At 51.2% G+C, this 16,350-nt stretch overlaps 1 protein-coding gene across 1 annotated transcript; it reads left to right on the forward strand.

Annotated features, from left to right (window-relative positions):
• Nucleotides 1–407: 407 nt before the first annotated feature.
• Nucleotides 408–16,207, forward strand: aspm (assembly factor for spindle microtubules). The gene is made up of 26 exons (XM_068725066.1): nucleotides 408–800; nucleotides 966–1,109; nucleotides 1,625–3,044; nucleotides 3,229–3,324; nucleotides 3,405–3,491; nucleotides 3,570–3,716; nucleotides 3,871–4,110; nucleotides 4,227–4,294; nucleotides 4,393–4,534; nucleotides 4,769–4,899; nucleotides 5,068–5,243; nucleotides 5,725–5,870; nucleotides 6,060–6,145; nucleotides 6,239–6,451; nucleotides 6,569–6,773; nucleotides 6,912–7,060; nucleotides 7,343–7,471; nucleotides 7,972–8,166; nucleotides 8,396–13,675; nucleotides 13,796–13,945; nucleotides 14,036–14,227; nucleotides 14,374–14,566; nucleotides 14,993–15,147; nucleotides 15,408–15,584; nucleotides 15,695–15,867; nucleotides 15,986–16,207. The coding sequence occupies exons 1-26, from the start codon at nucleotides 525–527 to the stop codon at nucleotides 16,086–16,088; spliced, it is 10,473 nt and encodes a 3,490-aa protein (XP_068581167.1). The 5' UTR covers nucleotides 408–524; the 3' UTR covers nucleotides 16,089–16,207.
• Nucleotides 16,208–16,350: the final 143 nt, after the last annotated feature.

Here is a 16,350-nt window from a genome sequence, read left to right on the forward strand (position 1 = left end):
GCTCCTCTGTCTGCTGTAGGAACATTTTGATTTGTTAAGTCTTGGTTCTGCTCGTAGCATTGCGTTGTGTTCAGGTGTAATGAGGTCGTTTTAGCGACAGAACAGAAGCAGTCCTTAGACTTTAGTGTCTGAAAACAACATCAGAGGAACACAGCCTCGTATTGTTTGGCTCTCGTGTTGTGGGCGTGGCTCGTGGCAGTTTAAAAAACGTAGTCGCAAAGTGATTGGTCGACGGCCGTGTATTTGTACGGATTTGATCTGTTCTCTTTACCCATTGGACGAGAGATGGCCGCCCTCGCTTGTGATTGGCTCGTTGAACAACGAGACCAAATTTCAAACGAGCTCGCTCGTCGCTCAGTGTGTTGTTGAAGGAAGCGTGTCTGAACGTTCGCGTGTATCGGAGCAGATCTAGCAGTTGTACGCAGTCAACATTAGTAGCAGCGCACGTGCTAACGTTAAACGTTTTAAACTAAACGCGTGACATGTAGCGAGCTGTTAGCTACTAGCTACTTTATTCATTTGAAATGGCTGAAACGGAAGGTTCAACGCGGGGAGCATTGCTGGACTTCAGTCCAGTACGGAGAGCCGACGCTAACAAGGAAAACGATGTTCCAGTCCTGATCTTGACCCTGTTCTCGAAGGCTCCCTTCGTGACGTTCGGATCGGTAAAGCTGGGCACCTCCAAGTCTGTGGTTCTGCGCATCGAGAACCCCACGGAGGACGCGGAAGCGGAGGTTACTGTTGAGAAGATCCCCTCGAGCAAAGGCTTCTCCGTGGACCGCAGCGCGTTCACGATCCAGGTACGTTCTGAGCTGTTCGCTAGCAACGAGCGGTCCTCCCCGCAACGTTACAGGTCCAAATACCGTGTGTGTGTGTGTGTGTGTGTGTGTGTGTGTGTGTGTGTGTATGCGCTTGATGACTGTTGCGTCGCGCAGTTGTTCCACATCTCGCTCTGTGTTCTTCAGCCGGAGGACTCGTGCAGTTTGACAGTGACGTGGACTCCGACAGAGGAAGGTGGGATCAGAGAGCTCGTCCTCTTCAATGCTAACGGGCTCCTCAAGCACCAGGCTGTGCTGCTGGGCAGAGCAGAAGCACCCAGAAAGAAGAAGGTAAAGGTCCACTGGTCCAGGCACTGTGTGGCTCACTAACCGGTTCATTGACTGACGTAAACACTAGGCAACTATTTAGATGTCTCCAGTGTGAAAACGTGCTGCCTTTTCTTATAGAAAGTAAAGTATGTTTTCTGTCATTAACTTGTGATGGAGTCGGGTTGAGAGAACAAAGAATTGGTTTACAGTAGCTAGCTACATCCTTTGTAAAGAAACACAGCATGTGCTGCATTCCATACATCTTTAGAATATAGTTTAGAATCACGTTTTTATTGCTCGGCCTTTCATTTGCAGTAATTACTTTTATTTATGATAAGTCGCCCAACTCGCTCTTTTTGATGGACCCCAACAGCCGTGAATGATGTAGGTGATGGTGTACTTTAGTGTGGACATACATACATACATCCTACTCTCACTGCTGTACACAGTGAGCCTACTGTATACAAATAAACGTGGTATTAAAATGAACATGGCTTCAGTTTAACAAGTAATCAATATGCTCTTTTGTGTTTCAGAAAAGCTTATGGGACACGATCAAAAACAAAAGGGAGGGTGAGAAAGTATCCGCGCCAAGGAGAATGAAAACGGGACAGCCGTTGAAGATGGCCGCCAATAAAACCTTCCAAGTGTCCCGAAAGCCGCAGTACAAACGGGAAAAGCCACGCAGCCCGCTCGCCTCTCTCAACGCGGGCCGAGCCGTCGGAGAGAGATCCGTCCGCAAGCTCGGTCCCGCTGACGAGTACTGTCGGAAATCGGAGGAGAACGAGGCCTCGAATCCCACCCGGAGGCAAAGGTCTCTGGGTTTGTCGGCCCAGGAGAACGTCCGCCGTGTTCAGAGGAACTCTCCTCTCGTCCTGCTCGTCCCGGCCGGAGAGCCGGTGGACTCTGCAAGCCCAGACGCAAACGAACCGGACGGCAAAGAGCTCCCCAAAGTGCTCAACCGGACGCTGTCACCCGTGGGGACACCCGACGTGTTTAAGAAGCTGATGCCGCGTATTCAGTCAGATGGCCCGCTGTCTGCAAATAACGTGGCTGACGGTGCGCCGACTGGACCCCCGGTTCCCTCTTTGAAAGACGCGCTGGCCCTCATTGACTCTGATCTGAGCCACATTGACGCCAGTCCTCGGGACACTAGTTTGAGCTGTAGCTTTTCAGATTCACTAGAGTCCAGGAGTGGGAATCACGGCCGTGGAGCGGACAGAGATGTCCTCGAGGCGTTACCCGACAGCCCACGGGTGTCCGAGTCCAGTGAGCCGAGACTCACGTTCTTTGTCAGCAAAAAGGTCGTTTCAGACAACGGTAACGCCACGGACAGGGTCAAAAAGGCCTCTTTTACCTCTGCCACGGTGACCAAGAGCAAGGCACCGGTGGAGGCAAACCAGTCGAGTGGAAGGACAATCAAGAAGTCCAGGAGAAGGCTTCTGGAGAAAACACTCGAGCTGTCCGACGGCAGCGGTCGGTGCGAGGAGGCTGGACCGGTCACTCCGAGCCTTCCCGTCATAGACCTCGGCACAGGAACCGGGGGGGGGCCCACACCCGTCACCTTCCCCGTCACCTCCCCCCCGTCTATGGCCCCGGCTCGCTTCTCTTTCCCGGCCACTTCCGCGGCCTCCGCGTCCGTCGCTTTTGCGGTCACCCCCCTCCCGTCGCCCCTGGGCTCGTCCTCTCCGCTGCACCACGCCTGCTTCACGCAGGACGCGCCTCGTACTCCGTCGGCCCCTCTGTTTGTCCAGGAAGACTCGTTTCCCATTCACGTGGCCGCGAAGAGCAAGAAGAGGAAGAGCGAGGAGTATCTGAAAAGCGGCGTGAAGACCGAGGACGCCGGGAAAGCCGAGCGCGTCAAAAGGAGCAGGGTGGCGGCCGGGAAACCTGAGCCGCCGCGGTCGGCGCAGGACAGGAGGAGTGCATCACAGAGGCCACAGCCCAGAGCAGCAGGTGAGCAGATGTGAAGCGTAGTGATGTGGAGATGTGTGATGAACCACTATGTTTCATAGGAGTATCTAAGAAAGACTCTAGATGCTGCAATGATTAGACTGCATGTATAGGAACTTCTGTGTTACATGTCTGCCATGTTCCTGGACCCTCTGGATTCACTAGGTTGCTCTTCTTCCTTCTTCAGGCTCTGTGCGATCAATGACTTCATCCTCTCTCAAGACCGCCAGGTCTGTGCTTCCTGCCCAGGCAAAGCAGTCGAGCTCCAACCTCTCCTCTCGAGGTATGAGACGATGTTCTCGTCGTGGCGATCTGTCTGGGAGTTTTGCTACAAAAATGACCGTTTTTCTCCCTCGTTCTCAGGGTCGCGTGGTGTTTCCTCCGTGAGGACTGCCAAAGTGGTTGCTGTTGCGCAGTCAAAGCTGACCTTTATTAAGCCAACGCAAACAGGTATTTGATCACTTGTGGTGCAGAAAGGTATTCTTCTTCAAATGTGTCTCTGCATCGACTCTCTTTTCTTTCTTTCAGCCATACCCAGACACCCGATGCCATTTGCTGCCAAGAACATGTTCTACGATGAGAGGTGGATCGAGAAGCAGGAGAGGGGCTTCACCTGGTGGATCAACTACGTTCTCACCCCGGACGACTTCAAAGTCAACACGGAAGTGGCTAAAGGTAGCGCTCAGCAGGCTCTCACGATAATTCATTGACTCATTTTATTATAGTCTGAACACGTCACCACTTAGACTCAGTAATTGCCGTTATTTGAATGAGTGGCTGAGCTCTAGATGTACAAGTCTTAAACTTTGCCTTCCTATTGTGTGTGCAGTGAGTGCGGTGTCCCTTGCCATTGGCAGCGACGACAAGTACAGCGTTCCTAAAGCTCCCACCAAAGAGGAGATGTCGTTCAGCACCTACACGGCCCGGCGGAAGCTGAACCGCCTGCGTCGCTCTGCCTGCCAGCTGTTCACGTCTGAGGCCATGGTCAAGGCCATCCGGAGGCTGGAGCTGGAGGTGGAGGCCAAGGGGCTGCTCGTCCGGAGAGACCGCCATCTCTGGAAGGACATCGGTAGGTGAACGTTCCGCCATGCAGCCGGGCGGTGGAGGCTTTTTTAATGCTCTGGAGTTGTCAATAAACGCAGAAGTAACATTATTTACCCGTTTTTTTTTCCCGTCGTCTTTCAGGTGAACGCCGAAAAGTCCTCAACTGGCTTCTTTCATACAATCCGCTGTGGTTACGGATTGGACTCGAGGTATTCTGATGATGATTCTGTTTAAATTTGTCTTTCCAAACCGTTCCTCGTTAGCTTCTCCTCTGCGCTTTGCTCAGCACACCGTTGCTCTTCCTCAGACGATCTTCGGGGAGCTGATCTCGCTGGAGAGCAACAGCGACGCCTTGGGTCTGGCCATGTTCGTCCTGCAGCGGCTGCTCTGGAACCCGGACATCGCCGCTCAGTTCCGACACGCCAAAGTGCCGAACCTTTACAGAGACGGTAAATGAAGCGCGCCGGTTGTTGCGTAGTCAGAAGCGATATTTAATGGTTATCGGCTCAGGTTGTGTTTCCTCTTTCCCACACAGACAGAAGCTGTATTGTTTGTCAGATCAAACAGATCAGATATTTCATCCTCCTAGAAGGTGTCGGTGTTGTGTACCGTGGCAGACTTGACTGAGGCTGCGGTGCTCCCGTGGACCGGTGTTGATGTCTCTGTACCTTTTCCCCGGTCAGGCCACGAGGAGGCGCTGTCCCGCTTCACTCTGAAGAAGCTGCTGCTGCTCGTGTGTTTCCTGGACAAAGCCAAAGAGTCCCGGCTGATTGAGCACGACCCCTGTCTGTTCTGCTCGGATGCAGAGTTCAAGGTAGGCCGAAGCCCCAGCCCCCCCCCCCCCATACTCAATGTATGAGTTCCTGCAGCCGATCTACCTTTCGTGTCTGAGAGGGAGACAGTGCACCGGTGTGTATTTTAACTGCCTGTAGGGAGCACAGGCCTGACCGCCGTCCATCCGTTATTCTTCTTTTCTCAACAGACGAGTAAAGACCTGCTGCTGGCCTTCTCCAGGGACTTCCTGAGCGGGGAGGGGATCCTGTCCCGGCACCTCGGCTACATGGGGCTACCCGTCTCCCATGTTCAGACGCCCCTGGACGAGTTCAACTTCGCCGTGAAGAATCTGGCAGTTGATTTGAAATGCGGCATCCGTCTAGTGTGAGTGACGCGGCGCTCTGATCCCCGCTGGGATGTTCAGGCTCAGAAGCCCGGGAGTGTCCCTGCAGCCGGGAGGGATGATTGAGCCGCTTTAGGCCCCTGGCCCTCTTCCAACTGCATTTCCAGAAAATGACATCAAGATAACTATATATTCATATTATAGTAGCTTATATATTATTTATCCGTATTGCCCAGTTTTTACAAAGAGCTGATTGGTTGAATAATCCATCCTGAGCTCTATTATATTACAATCAAAGCCCGATTGTGCAGGAATTAAATGATGCATAAAAAGAAATAAAAACTTAATTTACAAAATTCTTCATAGGATTCCAAACGGTGTAGTTAATGTCTGTTAAGTTGCAGGAAGATGTCAGATTATTGGTGCCACAGCAACGAGCTCCTACCACTAAAAATATAACGGCAAACGAATGTTCTTCTGCAGCATCAACGTAAAGTCTTTGGTGTGGCGTTTTGCTTTCAGGCGCGTGATGGAGCTCCTCGTCCAGGACTGGAGTCTGTCAGCCAAGCTGCGTCTGCCAGCCATCAGCCGCCTGCAGAAGGTCCACAACGTCGACGTGGCTTTGCAGGTGCTCCGGAGCAAAGGGGTCGACCTCCACGATGAACACGGTGAATGTGCATCTTTTATCCTTTCTTTTTTTAACGGGAACACGCTGGGCCTGAAGGAACGTTTGTCCCCCGCAGAATGAGCTTCTGTGTGTTTTAAGTCAATCCAGCATCTTCAGTTCCGTCTCTTCACATGTTTTCAGCAGCCATCTCCTGAAGTCATGTTTTTACTTTAAGTGTCTTTATTTTCAGGCTCCAGCATTGATTCCAGAGACGTCGTGGATGGACACAGAGAGAAGACGCTGAGCCTGTTGTGGAAGATCATCTTTGCGTTTCACGTGTGTACCACGCTTTGTTTCCAGCGGGGCACAACATTGTCCTTTAATGCTGAAAGAATCTGCTGACCCGCTGTTCTGGAATGATCCGTTAAGGTGGAGGTGATTCTGGACGAGGCTCAGCTGAGGGAGGAGATCGGCTTCCTGAAGAGAACCTTGAGGACCAGACGGAGGCTGGCGTCCCTGAAGGCCGATCGGGGTCTTCAGCCGAGTCCTTCAAAGACCAGGGCGCCGTACGAACACGGCAGCACTAAGATCACCCTGCTGATGGACTGGGTCCGGACTGTGTGCGACTTCTACAATCTGAAGGCCAGTTTGACGTTTCTCTAGACGTTCACTACTGTCAGGCTTGTTTTTATGTTGCTGTCACCGACTCAGAAGTGCTACTTTAGTCAGAGAATGAATGAATGTGTCGTCTGTCTGCAGGTGGAGAACTTCACCGTGACGTTCTCGGATGGCCGCGTCCTCTGCTACCTGATCCACCACTACCACCCCGACCTCCTGCCGGCGAGGGCCGTCAGCCACGGCACCACGCAGACCGTCGAGTGCTCGCCGAGGGGTCGCCTGGAGCTCGACCGCTCGGCCAGCGACTCCGACGACTCCTTCGACTCCTCGCCGACGGACCTGAACGGTACGCGCTGCGTCTTCAGCGCAGTCAGTGTGTTTGTGCTCGTTAAACATTTTTAATCGTAGGGTGATCTCTCATGAAGACGTTGGAGGGACGGTAACAGACTCGTGGTGACCGTTTCTCTGATTTCTTTGTGAACAGGTCCAGCTTCTCCGGCGGTGGACTTTAAAGAGCTGCTGGAGAATGAGAAGAAGAACTTTGGACTGGTCAACGCCGCCGTGTCTTTCCTGGGCGGCGTTCCTGCCATGATCAACCCAGCCGACATGTCCAACACCATCCCCAACGAGAAGGTGAGACCAGACGAGAGGTTCTGTCCTCCTGCTGCAGGAACACCGATCCTAGCTTTTATCATCTGTCAGATACATCACCAATGTATAATAATAATAATAATAATAATAAATGCATCAGTGGAGACTTTAGCACGACAGTCTAACATTGTTTTCCAGCATTAAAAGAACGTTCATGTTCATAAATATCACTTCCTGTGCGTTCACAGGTTGTGATGTCTTACCTGTCCTTCCTGTGTGTTCACAGGTTGTGATGTCTTACCTGTCCTTCCTATGTGTTCACAGGTTGTGATGTCTTACCTGTCCTTCCTGTGCGTTCGTCTTCTGGATCTGCGGAATGAGAGCAGAGCAGCTCGGCTCATACAGGCCTGCTGGAGGAGGTTCAGATTAAAGAAGCAGCTGGAGCTCTACAAGGTTGGTTCAGTGTTTTGGAACAACTGCATCATATTTGTATCTGATCTATTCTATTCATTCAGCCGTTAATGTCTGGAACCAAAACTAATCTGTCACTTTAAAATAAATCTGCAGGTGTGTCGTAATGTTTATGTCTCCTTTTTCATTTCCTGCTTTATTTTCTATCATATTTGTTTTTATTGTTTATTTCTATACAAACGTATTGATGCCAGTTGTTACTGAAGTCATGGTTGCACTGTTTATTTTGTAAGTAAGTGCTCTCAATGCTGTTTGTGATATTAGCTGCATACGTACAATATTTGTATGAAACTAACTGTAGATAAATTAAACACACACAGTGTAATATTTATCTTTTCCTGTTGTGTTTAATGATTGCATTGACAGAGTGGGCTGTGTCGTACTGATGGACATGGAGAGAGTTATCACATGAATCTGCAGTAATGTGAACTTGATGAACAATTAGAACTCTAACTTGCTTCTTGATTTATTTATTTTTTCAGGAAAGAAACATGGCTGCCGTGAAAATCCAGTTAGTTGTGAGGAGTTTCCTCCGGAGGCGCAGAGCTCAGAGGCAGAATGGAGCTGCTCTTCTCATCCAGTCGGTCTGGAGGCGCTTCTTATCCAACAACAGGCTGAGGCTGAAGAAACGGGCTCAGCTTCAGGCTCAGCAGCGTGAAGCAGCGACTGTCCTCCAGGTGAGCGATGATTACTTTATGAGAGATGAAGAGGACTGGTAACCAAATATAAACGTTGCTCATAATGGACCGTTCAGTGTTGTTTAACATCTTCAGGTGTTTGTGGCCTTTCCTTGTTTCTGACCTCAGACAGTTTAAAAGGCGTTGGTCCTGATTCTACATGCCGTCGGTGAACATTTGTCTGCTTGTGTAGCTGTTCTTTGAATGCTTTCTTATCTGGTGCATGCAGGCTCAGTGGAGGATGATTTCCACCGCGAGGGCTTACCAGCGCCTCCGATACCACGCCGTTGTCGTCCAGGCACAGTGGAGAATGAGGCGGGCGGCCGCCGCTTACGGAAGAATTCGCTGGGCGGTAACGGTCATTCAGAAGCACTATCAAGCGTGGGCTCTGGCGAAAAGAGATCGGGAACGTTACCTCTGCCTTCGAGCTGCGGCGGTGAAGATACAGGGAGGGTACAGGAGGTGGAAAACCCAGAAGACGGAAAAGGAAAACCGTGCTGCCGAAGTGATACAAGCTGTGTTTAAGAACTGGTACCAGGACAGGATGTCTGCAAGAGCCGTTGCCGCTGTAAAGATTCAGTCTTGGTATAGAATGCAGGTGTGTCTCCGTCGATACGGAAAGGTCAAGAGAAGCGCTGTGCTCCTTCAGGCCCGGTGCAGAGGTCGGGCGCAGAGGCGCTGCTTTCACTCGTTGAAGCTGCGGCGGCGCTCGGCCGTCGTGCTGCAGAGCGCCTTCAGGGGCCGGGCTGTCAGAAAACAGATGGCGAGGATGAGGTGCGCCGCGGTGCTAATCCAGCGCCAGTTCAGGGCCTCCGTGGAAAGAGACGCGCAAAGGCAAATGTTTGTGCGGGTGAAATGTGCCGCCGTTACCATACAGGCAGCGTATCGCGGGAACGCGGCTCGGGAGTCTCTGAAGGAGCGGCACAAGTCGGCGACGGTAATCCAGGCAGCTTTCAGGATGCATGCCGCCCAGCGGCACTACCGTGACGTGAGAGAAGCCGCAACTGTGATTCAGAGAAAGTACAGAGCCACGGTTTTGGCTCTCCAGACGAAGACGGATTACGACGCTCTGAGGAACGCTGCGCTTGTCATACAAGCGAACTGGAGAGGCAGAGCCGTCAGGAAGACGATGGAGAAGCGGCATCGATGTGCAACGCTGATCCAGGCTTACTACCGTTGCCACGCGGCGCAAACTGAGTACAGATCCAAGAAGGCCTGCACCGTGGTCGTGCAGCGGCGCTATAGAGCTCACCTGGCTGGAAAGGAGATGAGGAACGCGTACCTGTGCATGAGAGCAGCCTGTGTCACACTCCAAGCTGGATTCAGAGGCGTGAGGGTGAGGACGGAGCTGAAGAAGAGTCACCTTGCAGCGACTGTCATTCAGTCTTCAGTTAGGATGTTTTTATGTAGGAAACAATATTTCCTCCTACAAAGTGCAGCGATTGTCGTCCAGAGCCGATACAGAGCTCTGCTGGTCTGCAGGGAGCGGCAAAGAGAATACCGTGCGCTGAAGCAGGCCACCGTAAAAATACAAGCGGCATACCGTGGATTCAAGGTGAGGCGAGTTCTAAAGGAGAGGCACAGCGCAGCCACAGCAATCCAAGCTCAGTTCAGGATGCACAGAATGCACATGGCTTACCTCGCCACCAAGTGTGCTGCCCTCATCATTCAGGAGCGCTACAGGGCCAGCATGCTCAGGAATCACCAGATGCAGAGGTACAGGACGATGAAATGTGCAGCCGTCCTCATCCAGGCAGCGTATCGAGGCCACAGGGCGAGGAGCGGGGTTCTCGAGATGCACCGAGCAGCCACGATCATTCAGAGACGCTTCCTCACTATTAGGGATAGAAATGGGTTCCTAGCTGTCAGGGCAGCGGCGTTGGTTTGTCAGCAGAGGTACCGAGCGGTGACTCTGGCAAGAAAAGAGCGTTTGGACTTTCTGTCAAAGCGCACAGCAGTCATTCGTCTGCAGGCAGCCTACAGAGGATGCGAGGCCAGAAAGCAGTTGCGTAAGCAGCGTGAGGCGGCTGTAACAATCCAGTCTCACTTCCGAAAGCACCGGCAGAGAACCTACTACAAGACTCTCCACTGGGCTGCCAATGTTTTGCAAGCACGTTTCAGAGCCAACAAGAAGGTGAGAGAGGAGACGCGAGCCCTGAGTGCTCAGAGAGATGCTGCTGTTCTCCTACAAGCTGCCTTCCGAGGAATGAAATCCAGACGACTCTTCAAACAAAGACATCGGGCTGCTGTTATTATCCAGAGAGCTTACAGAGCACACTGTGAGCACCAGCAGTACCTGACCTTAAAGTCCTCCGTCCTCACCGTTCAGAGGAGGTATCGGGCCACTGCAGCAGCAACGGTACAAATGCAGAAATACCAAACGATACGCAGTGCTGCTGTGGTCCTCCAGGCAGCGTTCAGAGGTCAGCAGGTCAGGGAGCAGGTTGCTCGCTGGCATCAGGCTGCCACTGTGATCCAGGCTGCCTTCAGAAAGCACAGAGAGGAGGTCAAGTTCCAGGCCATGCGTCTGTCTGCCATCATCATCCAGAGATACTATCGGGCCTGTATTCTTCAGAGGCAACAGAGAGAGAACTTCCTGAAAATGAGACGTTCTGCCATCGTTCTTCAGGCGGCGTTCAGAGGTCATCGTGTGAGAACAGACGTTGCTAAGATGCACATGGCAGCTGCTGTTATTCAAGCCAACTTTAAGAGGAACAAGCAGCAGTCAAGCTTCAGGAAACAACGCTGGGCAGCCTGTGTGTTGCAGCAGAGGTTTAGAGCTCAGAGACAGAGAAACACTGAGGTGAAACACTATCAGGAGGTCAAGAAAGCTGTCATTAGTCTACAAGCTGCCTTCCGTGGAATGAAATCCAGAAGAACAATCAAACGCAGGCATCATGCCGCTTGTGTGATCCAGAGAGCTTACAGAGCCTTCTCTAAACGCAAGCAGTACCTGAAATTTAAATTGTCTGTCCTTATTATTCAGAGAAAATATCGGGCTGCTGTTACAGCTAAAGGCCAAAGAACACGATACCTGGAAATGCGCAGAGCAGCCATCATCTTCCAGGCAGCGTTCAGAGGTCAGCAGGTCAGGGAGCAGGTTGCTCGCTGGCATCAGGCTGCCACTGTGATCCAGGTTGCCTTCAGAAAGCACAGAGAGGAGGTCAAGTTCCAGGCCATGCGTCTGTCTGCCATCATCATCCAGAGATACTATCGGGCCTGTATTCTTCAGAGGAAACAGAGAGAGAACTTCCTGAAAATGAGACGTTCTGCCATCGTTCTTCAGGCAGCGTTCAGAGGTCATCGTGTGAGAACAGACGTTGCTAAGATGCACATGGCAGCTGCTGTTATTCAAGCCAACTTTAAGAGGAACAAGCAGCAGTCAAGCTTCAGGAAACAACGCTGGGCAGCCTGTGTGTTGCAGCAGAGGTTTAGAGCTCAGAGACAGAGAAACACTGAGGTGAAACACTATCAACAGTGCAGAAAAGCAGCCAGCGTGTTACAGGCTGCATATCGTGGAATGAAGTTAAGGCAGAAGATCAAACAAAGACATCAGGCTGCTGTTATTATCCAGAGAGCTTACAGAGCACACTGTGAGCACCAGCAGTACCTGACCTTAAAGTCCTCCGTCCTCACCGTTCAGAGGAGGTATCGGGCCACTGCAGCAGCAACGGTACAAATGCAGAAATACCAAACGATACGCAGTGCTGCTGTGGTCCTCCAGGCAGCGTTCAGAGGTCAGCAGGTCAGGGAGCAGGTTGCTCGCTGGCATCAGGCTGCCACTGTGATCCAGGCTGCCTTCAGAAAGCACAGAGAGGAGGTCAAGTTCCAGGCCATGCGTCTGTCTGCCATCATCATCCAGAGATACTATCGGGCCTGTATTCTTCAGAGGCAACAGAGAGAGAACTTCCTGAAAATGAGACGTTCTGCCATCGTTCTTCAGGCGGCGTTCAGAGGTCATCGTGTGAGAACAGACGTTGCTAAGATGCACATGGCAGCTGCTGTTATTCAAGCCAACTTTAAGAGGAACAAGCAGCAGTCAAGCTTCAGGAAACAACGCTGGGCAGCCTGTGTGTTGCAGCAGAGGTTTAGAGCTCAGAGACAGAGAAACACTGAGGTGAAACACTATCAGGAGGTCAAGAAAGCTGTCATTAGTCTACAAGCTGCCTTCCGTGGAATGAAATCCAGAAGAACAATCAAACACAGGCATCAGGCTGCCAGTGCTATCCAGAGAGCTTACAGAGCACACTGTGAGCACCAGCAGTACCTGAAATTTAAATTGTCTGTCCTTGTTATTCAGAGAAAATATCGGGCTGCTGTTACAGCTAAAGGCCAAAGAACACGATACCTGGAAATGCGCAGAGCAGCCATCATCTTCCAGGCAGCGTTCAGAGGTCAGCAGGTCAGGGAGCAGGTTGCTCGCTGGCATCAGGCTGCCACTGTGATCCAGTCTGCCTTCAGAAAGCACAGAGAGGAGGTCAAGTTCCAGGCCATGCGTCTGTCTGCCATCATCATCCAGAGATACTATCGGGCCTGTATTCTTCAGAGGAAACAGAGAGAGAACTTCCTGAAAATGAGACGTTCTGCCATCGTTCTTCAGGCGGCGTTCAGAGGTCATCGTGTGAGAACAGACGTTGCTAAGATGCACATGGCAGCTGCTGTTATTCAAGCCAACTTTAAGAGGAACAAGCAGCAGTCAAGCTTCAGGAAACAACGCTGGGCAGCCTGTGTGTTGCAGCAGAGGTTTAGAGCTCAGAGACAGAGAAACACTGAGGTGAAACACTATCAGGAGGTCAAGAAAGCTGTCATTAGTCTACAAGCTGCCTTCCGTGGAATGAAATCCAGAAGAACAATCAAACACAGGCATCAGGCTGCCAGTGCTATCCAGAGAGCTTACAGAGCACACTGTGAGCACCAGCAGTACCTGAAATTTAAATTGTCTGTCCTTGTTATTCAGAGAAAATATCGGGCTGCTGTTACAGCTAAAGGCCAAAGAACACGATACCTGGAAATGCGCAGAGCAGCCATCATCTTCCAGGCAGCGTTCAGAGGTCAGCAGGTCAGGGAGCAGGTTGCTCGCTGGCATCAGGCTGCCACTGTGATCCAGGTTGCCTTCAGAAAGCACAGAGAGGAGGTCAAGTTCCAGGCCATGCGTCTGTCTGCCATCATCATCCAGAGATACTATCGGGCCTGTATTCTTCAGAGGAAACAGAGAGAGAACTTCCTGAAAATGAAGCGATCCACCATCAGCCTTCAGGCGGCGTTCAGAGGCTGGCGCGTCAGGAGTGACGTACGCCGACGAGATCAAGCTGCCCTTGTGATCCAGTCGTGCTGGAGATGCTCGGTGCAGAGGCGTGTCTTCCAAAGGACGCGTGAGGCGGCTGTGAGACTCCAGCGGAGGGTCCGGGCTGTGCAGCGCGGCGCGTTGGAGAGGAACAACTACACCCGGATGAGGAAAGCCGCCGCAACACTTCAGAAACACTGCCGAGCCTGGGCTGCAAGACGACAGGTAATGGGTCTTATTTAAAGTTCATGATAAATAGATGAAATTAAAATGAATACACTGAAATGATGAACGAAGCTGACCATATTTAAGGCTCATGGTCCTTTGCACGCTGTTGTGTTCCAGGTACAAGAGAGAGCTACAGCGGAGAGGAGGCTCCGCTTTACGTCCGCGGTCTTCCACCATCTCAGCGCCATAAAGATCCAACGGGCTCTGAGAGCCCACTGGGCTTTGGAGTCGGCCAAAAGACAAATCTACTCCGTCATCGCCGTACAGGTACAGGGACACGGAGAGCCCTTCTGATGGCTTTGTTGAATCGCTGAAAAGCACAACAGTTCTCTCAATGGCTGCCTTTCTGTCCCCCAGCGGTGGGTGAGATCGCGGCAGCAGAGGAGACGGTATCTGGAGGACAGGAGGAAGGTGCTTACAGCCCAGAGAGCGGTGAAGCGCTGGTCAGCTCGTCGCCGCGAGGCGGCCTCCGTCATCCAGCGGGCCGTCCGCAACTTCCTCCTTCTGAGGCGCCAGGAGAGGCTTCAACAAGGCATCGTCAAAGCTCAGGTACGACAGCCGGTGGTGATTTTTGACTTCTGTGCTCTTAAAGGATCGGTTCACACTTTGTGAACTGTGAACATCCTCTGATCCGATGCACTCATTTTAGATTTCCTCTTCTTCGTCTCTCTCTTTCCCGTCTGCGCTCCCTCCAGGCTCTGTGGAGAGGACACCGCTCCCGCCGACTGAATGACGATGCCAACACGGTCAAATTAAGACACCGCTTACGCAAAGTCTCCGCCGGCGTCCAAGAGGAGGACAAACTGTGCAACAAGACGTCGTCCGCCCTGGACTACCTCCTTCGATACAAACACTTCTCCGGTATTCTAGAGGCCCTGAGAAACCTCGGTAAGGTTTGCCGCCGCTGGTAATTCACCCAGTTTACAAAGCAAGTGGTGGAATGAGACCGTTCAGATACGGTGTTCCTGTTCTGACCGACCCGTTTGAATACCAGACTACATCAGAATCAGTTAAACTAATCAATCAAGGAAAGTTAAGTCTGTCAAAGATTACTTCCAGGATTCATTTATTTGGGACAGCTGTGATGGACTTTTAACAGACATCAGTACACGGTTCAGGGACTTGAGTTCATTACTTCAAACACCGGAGCACGTTTAGGGAGGCGTGGCAGAAGAAGCTCCTCCTCTTTTGTGTTACGACAGTGCTTGTGTCGTCGAGATAAGACATGACATAAGAACCCGACTAAGTGTGAGTGCACCTCGTGGATTAAGAGCTGTTGCGTATCCTTGGCTAACGCTTGATTGGAATTCACAGAGACCGCCACCAGACTGTCCCCAGAGTGCTGCGAGCGGCTGGTTGAGAGCGGCGCCACCAGCGTCATCTTCACGCTCATCCGCTGCTGCAACAGGAGCGTCCCTTGCATGGACGTCATCTCCTACTCCATCCAGATCCTCCTCAACCTCTCCAAGGTACAAACCTTCTCCATGTTTCACAGCCTCGGCATGAGAGCCTGCTTTTACAACCAAAATAATTAAAATGTTGACCTGATGATGGCGCCAGATGAACAGTGAAGGTATCACCAAAATTATTATAATTCATCTTGAGGGGCATTTCTTTCTTTCTTTCTTTCTTTCTTTCTTTACTATTGCCTTTGCATACTGTTCTCAAATCGGTTTCCTTTGTCTGATCTAGTGGTTCAATGAGCTTCATGCCTCGATTGTACTTTCAGTACCACAAGACCATCGAGGCGGTGTACGCGGTGGACGGCTTCGTGGAGACGCTGCTGGACCTGCTGCAGAGATACAGGGAGAAGGCAGGAGGCAAAGCGGCAGAGAAGGGCGGCGGCATCTTCACCAAGGCCTGCTTCCTCCTCGCTCTGGTCCTTCAGGACCAGCAGCGCGCTGGGGTTCGTAGCTACGATAGCGACGTGACTTTTGAAATGCTGGATGTTATTCAAATGGTTGAGGAAAGACGGCTGTTATCGCTTTGTAAATGTAATGCATTTGTTTTCTTTAGGAGGTTATGAAGCTACCCAAGGTGTTGGATCGATTACGCAGTATTTACCGGCTCACCGCTCGCAAACACAAGATGGACGCTGAAAGAACCGTTATGAAACAGAAAATGAACGCAACGATGAATGGAAGCTTCTTTGTTCAAGCGACTCCTCGTAAATCCCGCCCTGTGCCAAAGTATGTATATGTGTGCACGCTCATGCACGCTCATGCACGTTCATGCACGCTCATGCACGTATGAATGTGACGCTCAGAGGTGTGCAGCAGTGATTGACTTCTCGTTTCTGTTTTTCAGATTCGCTCCGGATTGGGTTCTAAGAAAGGACAAGCTGAAGGACATTGTAGAGCCTCTCAGGGCCATCGAGATGGTGGCAAACACACTCTGCATTGTGCTGTAAATAGAAACGCTTTTAACTCTTTTCTTTAAACATGTTTTACTTCAAAAAATATTTTGTATAGTTTCATTTTGTTTTTGTACATTTCCATGTTTTGGATGTATACATTAAAATGAATTTGTTTCTGAAACATGGTGTCAGTTTCATGCATCTTTCTTATGCGTTTACATCGTTTCTTCTGCTCACGATGTGTCTGAAGAAGTCCTAGTGGAGAATGTTGAAATAAGTCATTGTAAGGTATGTCACAACGTCAAATGACATGTAA

The sequence above is a fragment of the Cebidichthys violaceus genome, unplaced genomic scaffold (genome assembly GCF_023349555.1).
Source record: "Cebidichthys violaceus isolate CVI_PGR_0920_01 unplaced genomic scaffold, fCebVio1.0.p SCAF_33, whole genome shotgun sequence".
In the NCBI taxonomy this organism is placed as follows: Eukaryota; Metazoa; Chordata; class Actinopteri; order Perciformes; family Stichaeidae; genus Cebidichthys; species Cebidichthys violaceus.

Coding starts and splice junctions, on each gene's coding strand:
- aspm (XM_068725066.1), top strand. CDS start 525: ATGGCTGAAACGGAAGGTTCAACGCGGGGAGCATTGCTGGACTTCAGT. Junction 3,492..3,569: donor TATTAAGCCAACGCAAACAG/GTATTTGATCAC, acceptor TCTTTCTTTCAG/CCATACCCAGACACCCGATG. Junction 5,244..5,724: donor AAATGCGGCATCCGTCTAGT/GTGAGTGACGCG, acceptor TTTTGCTTTCAG/GCGCGTGATGGAGCTCCTCG.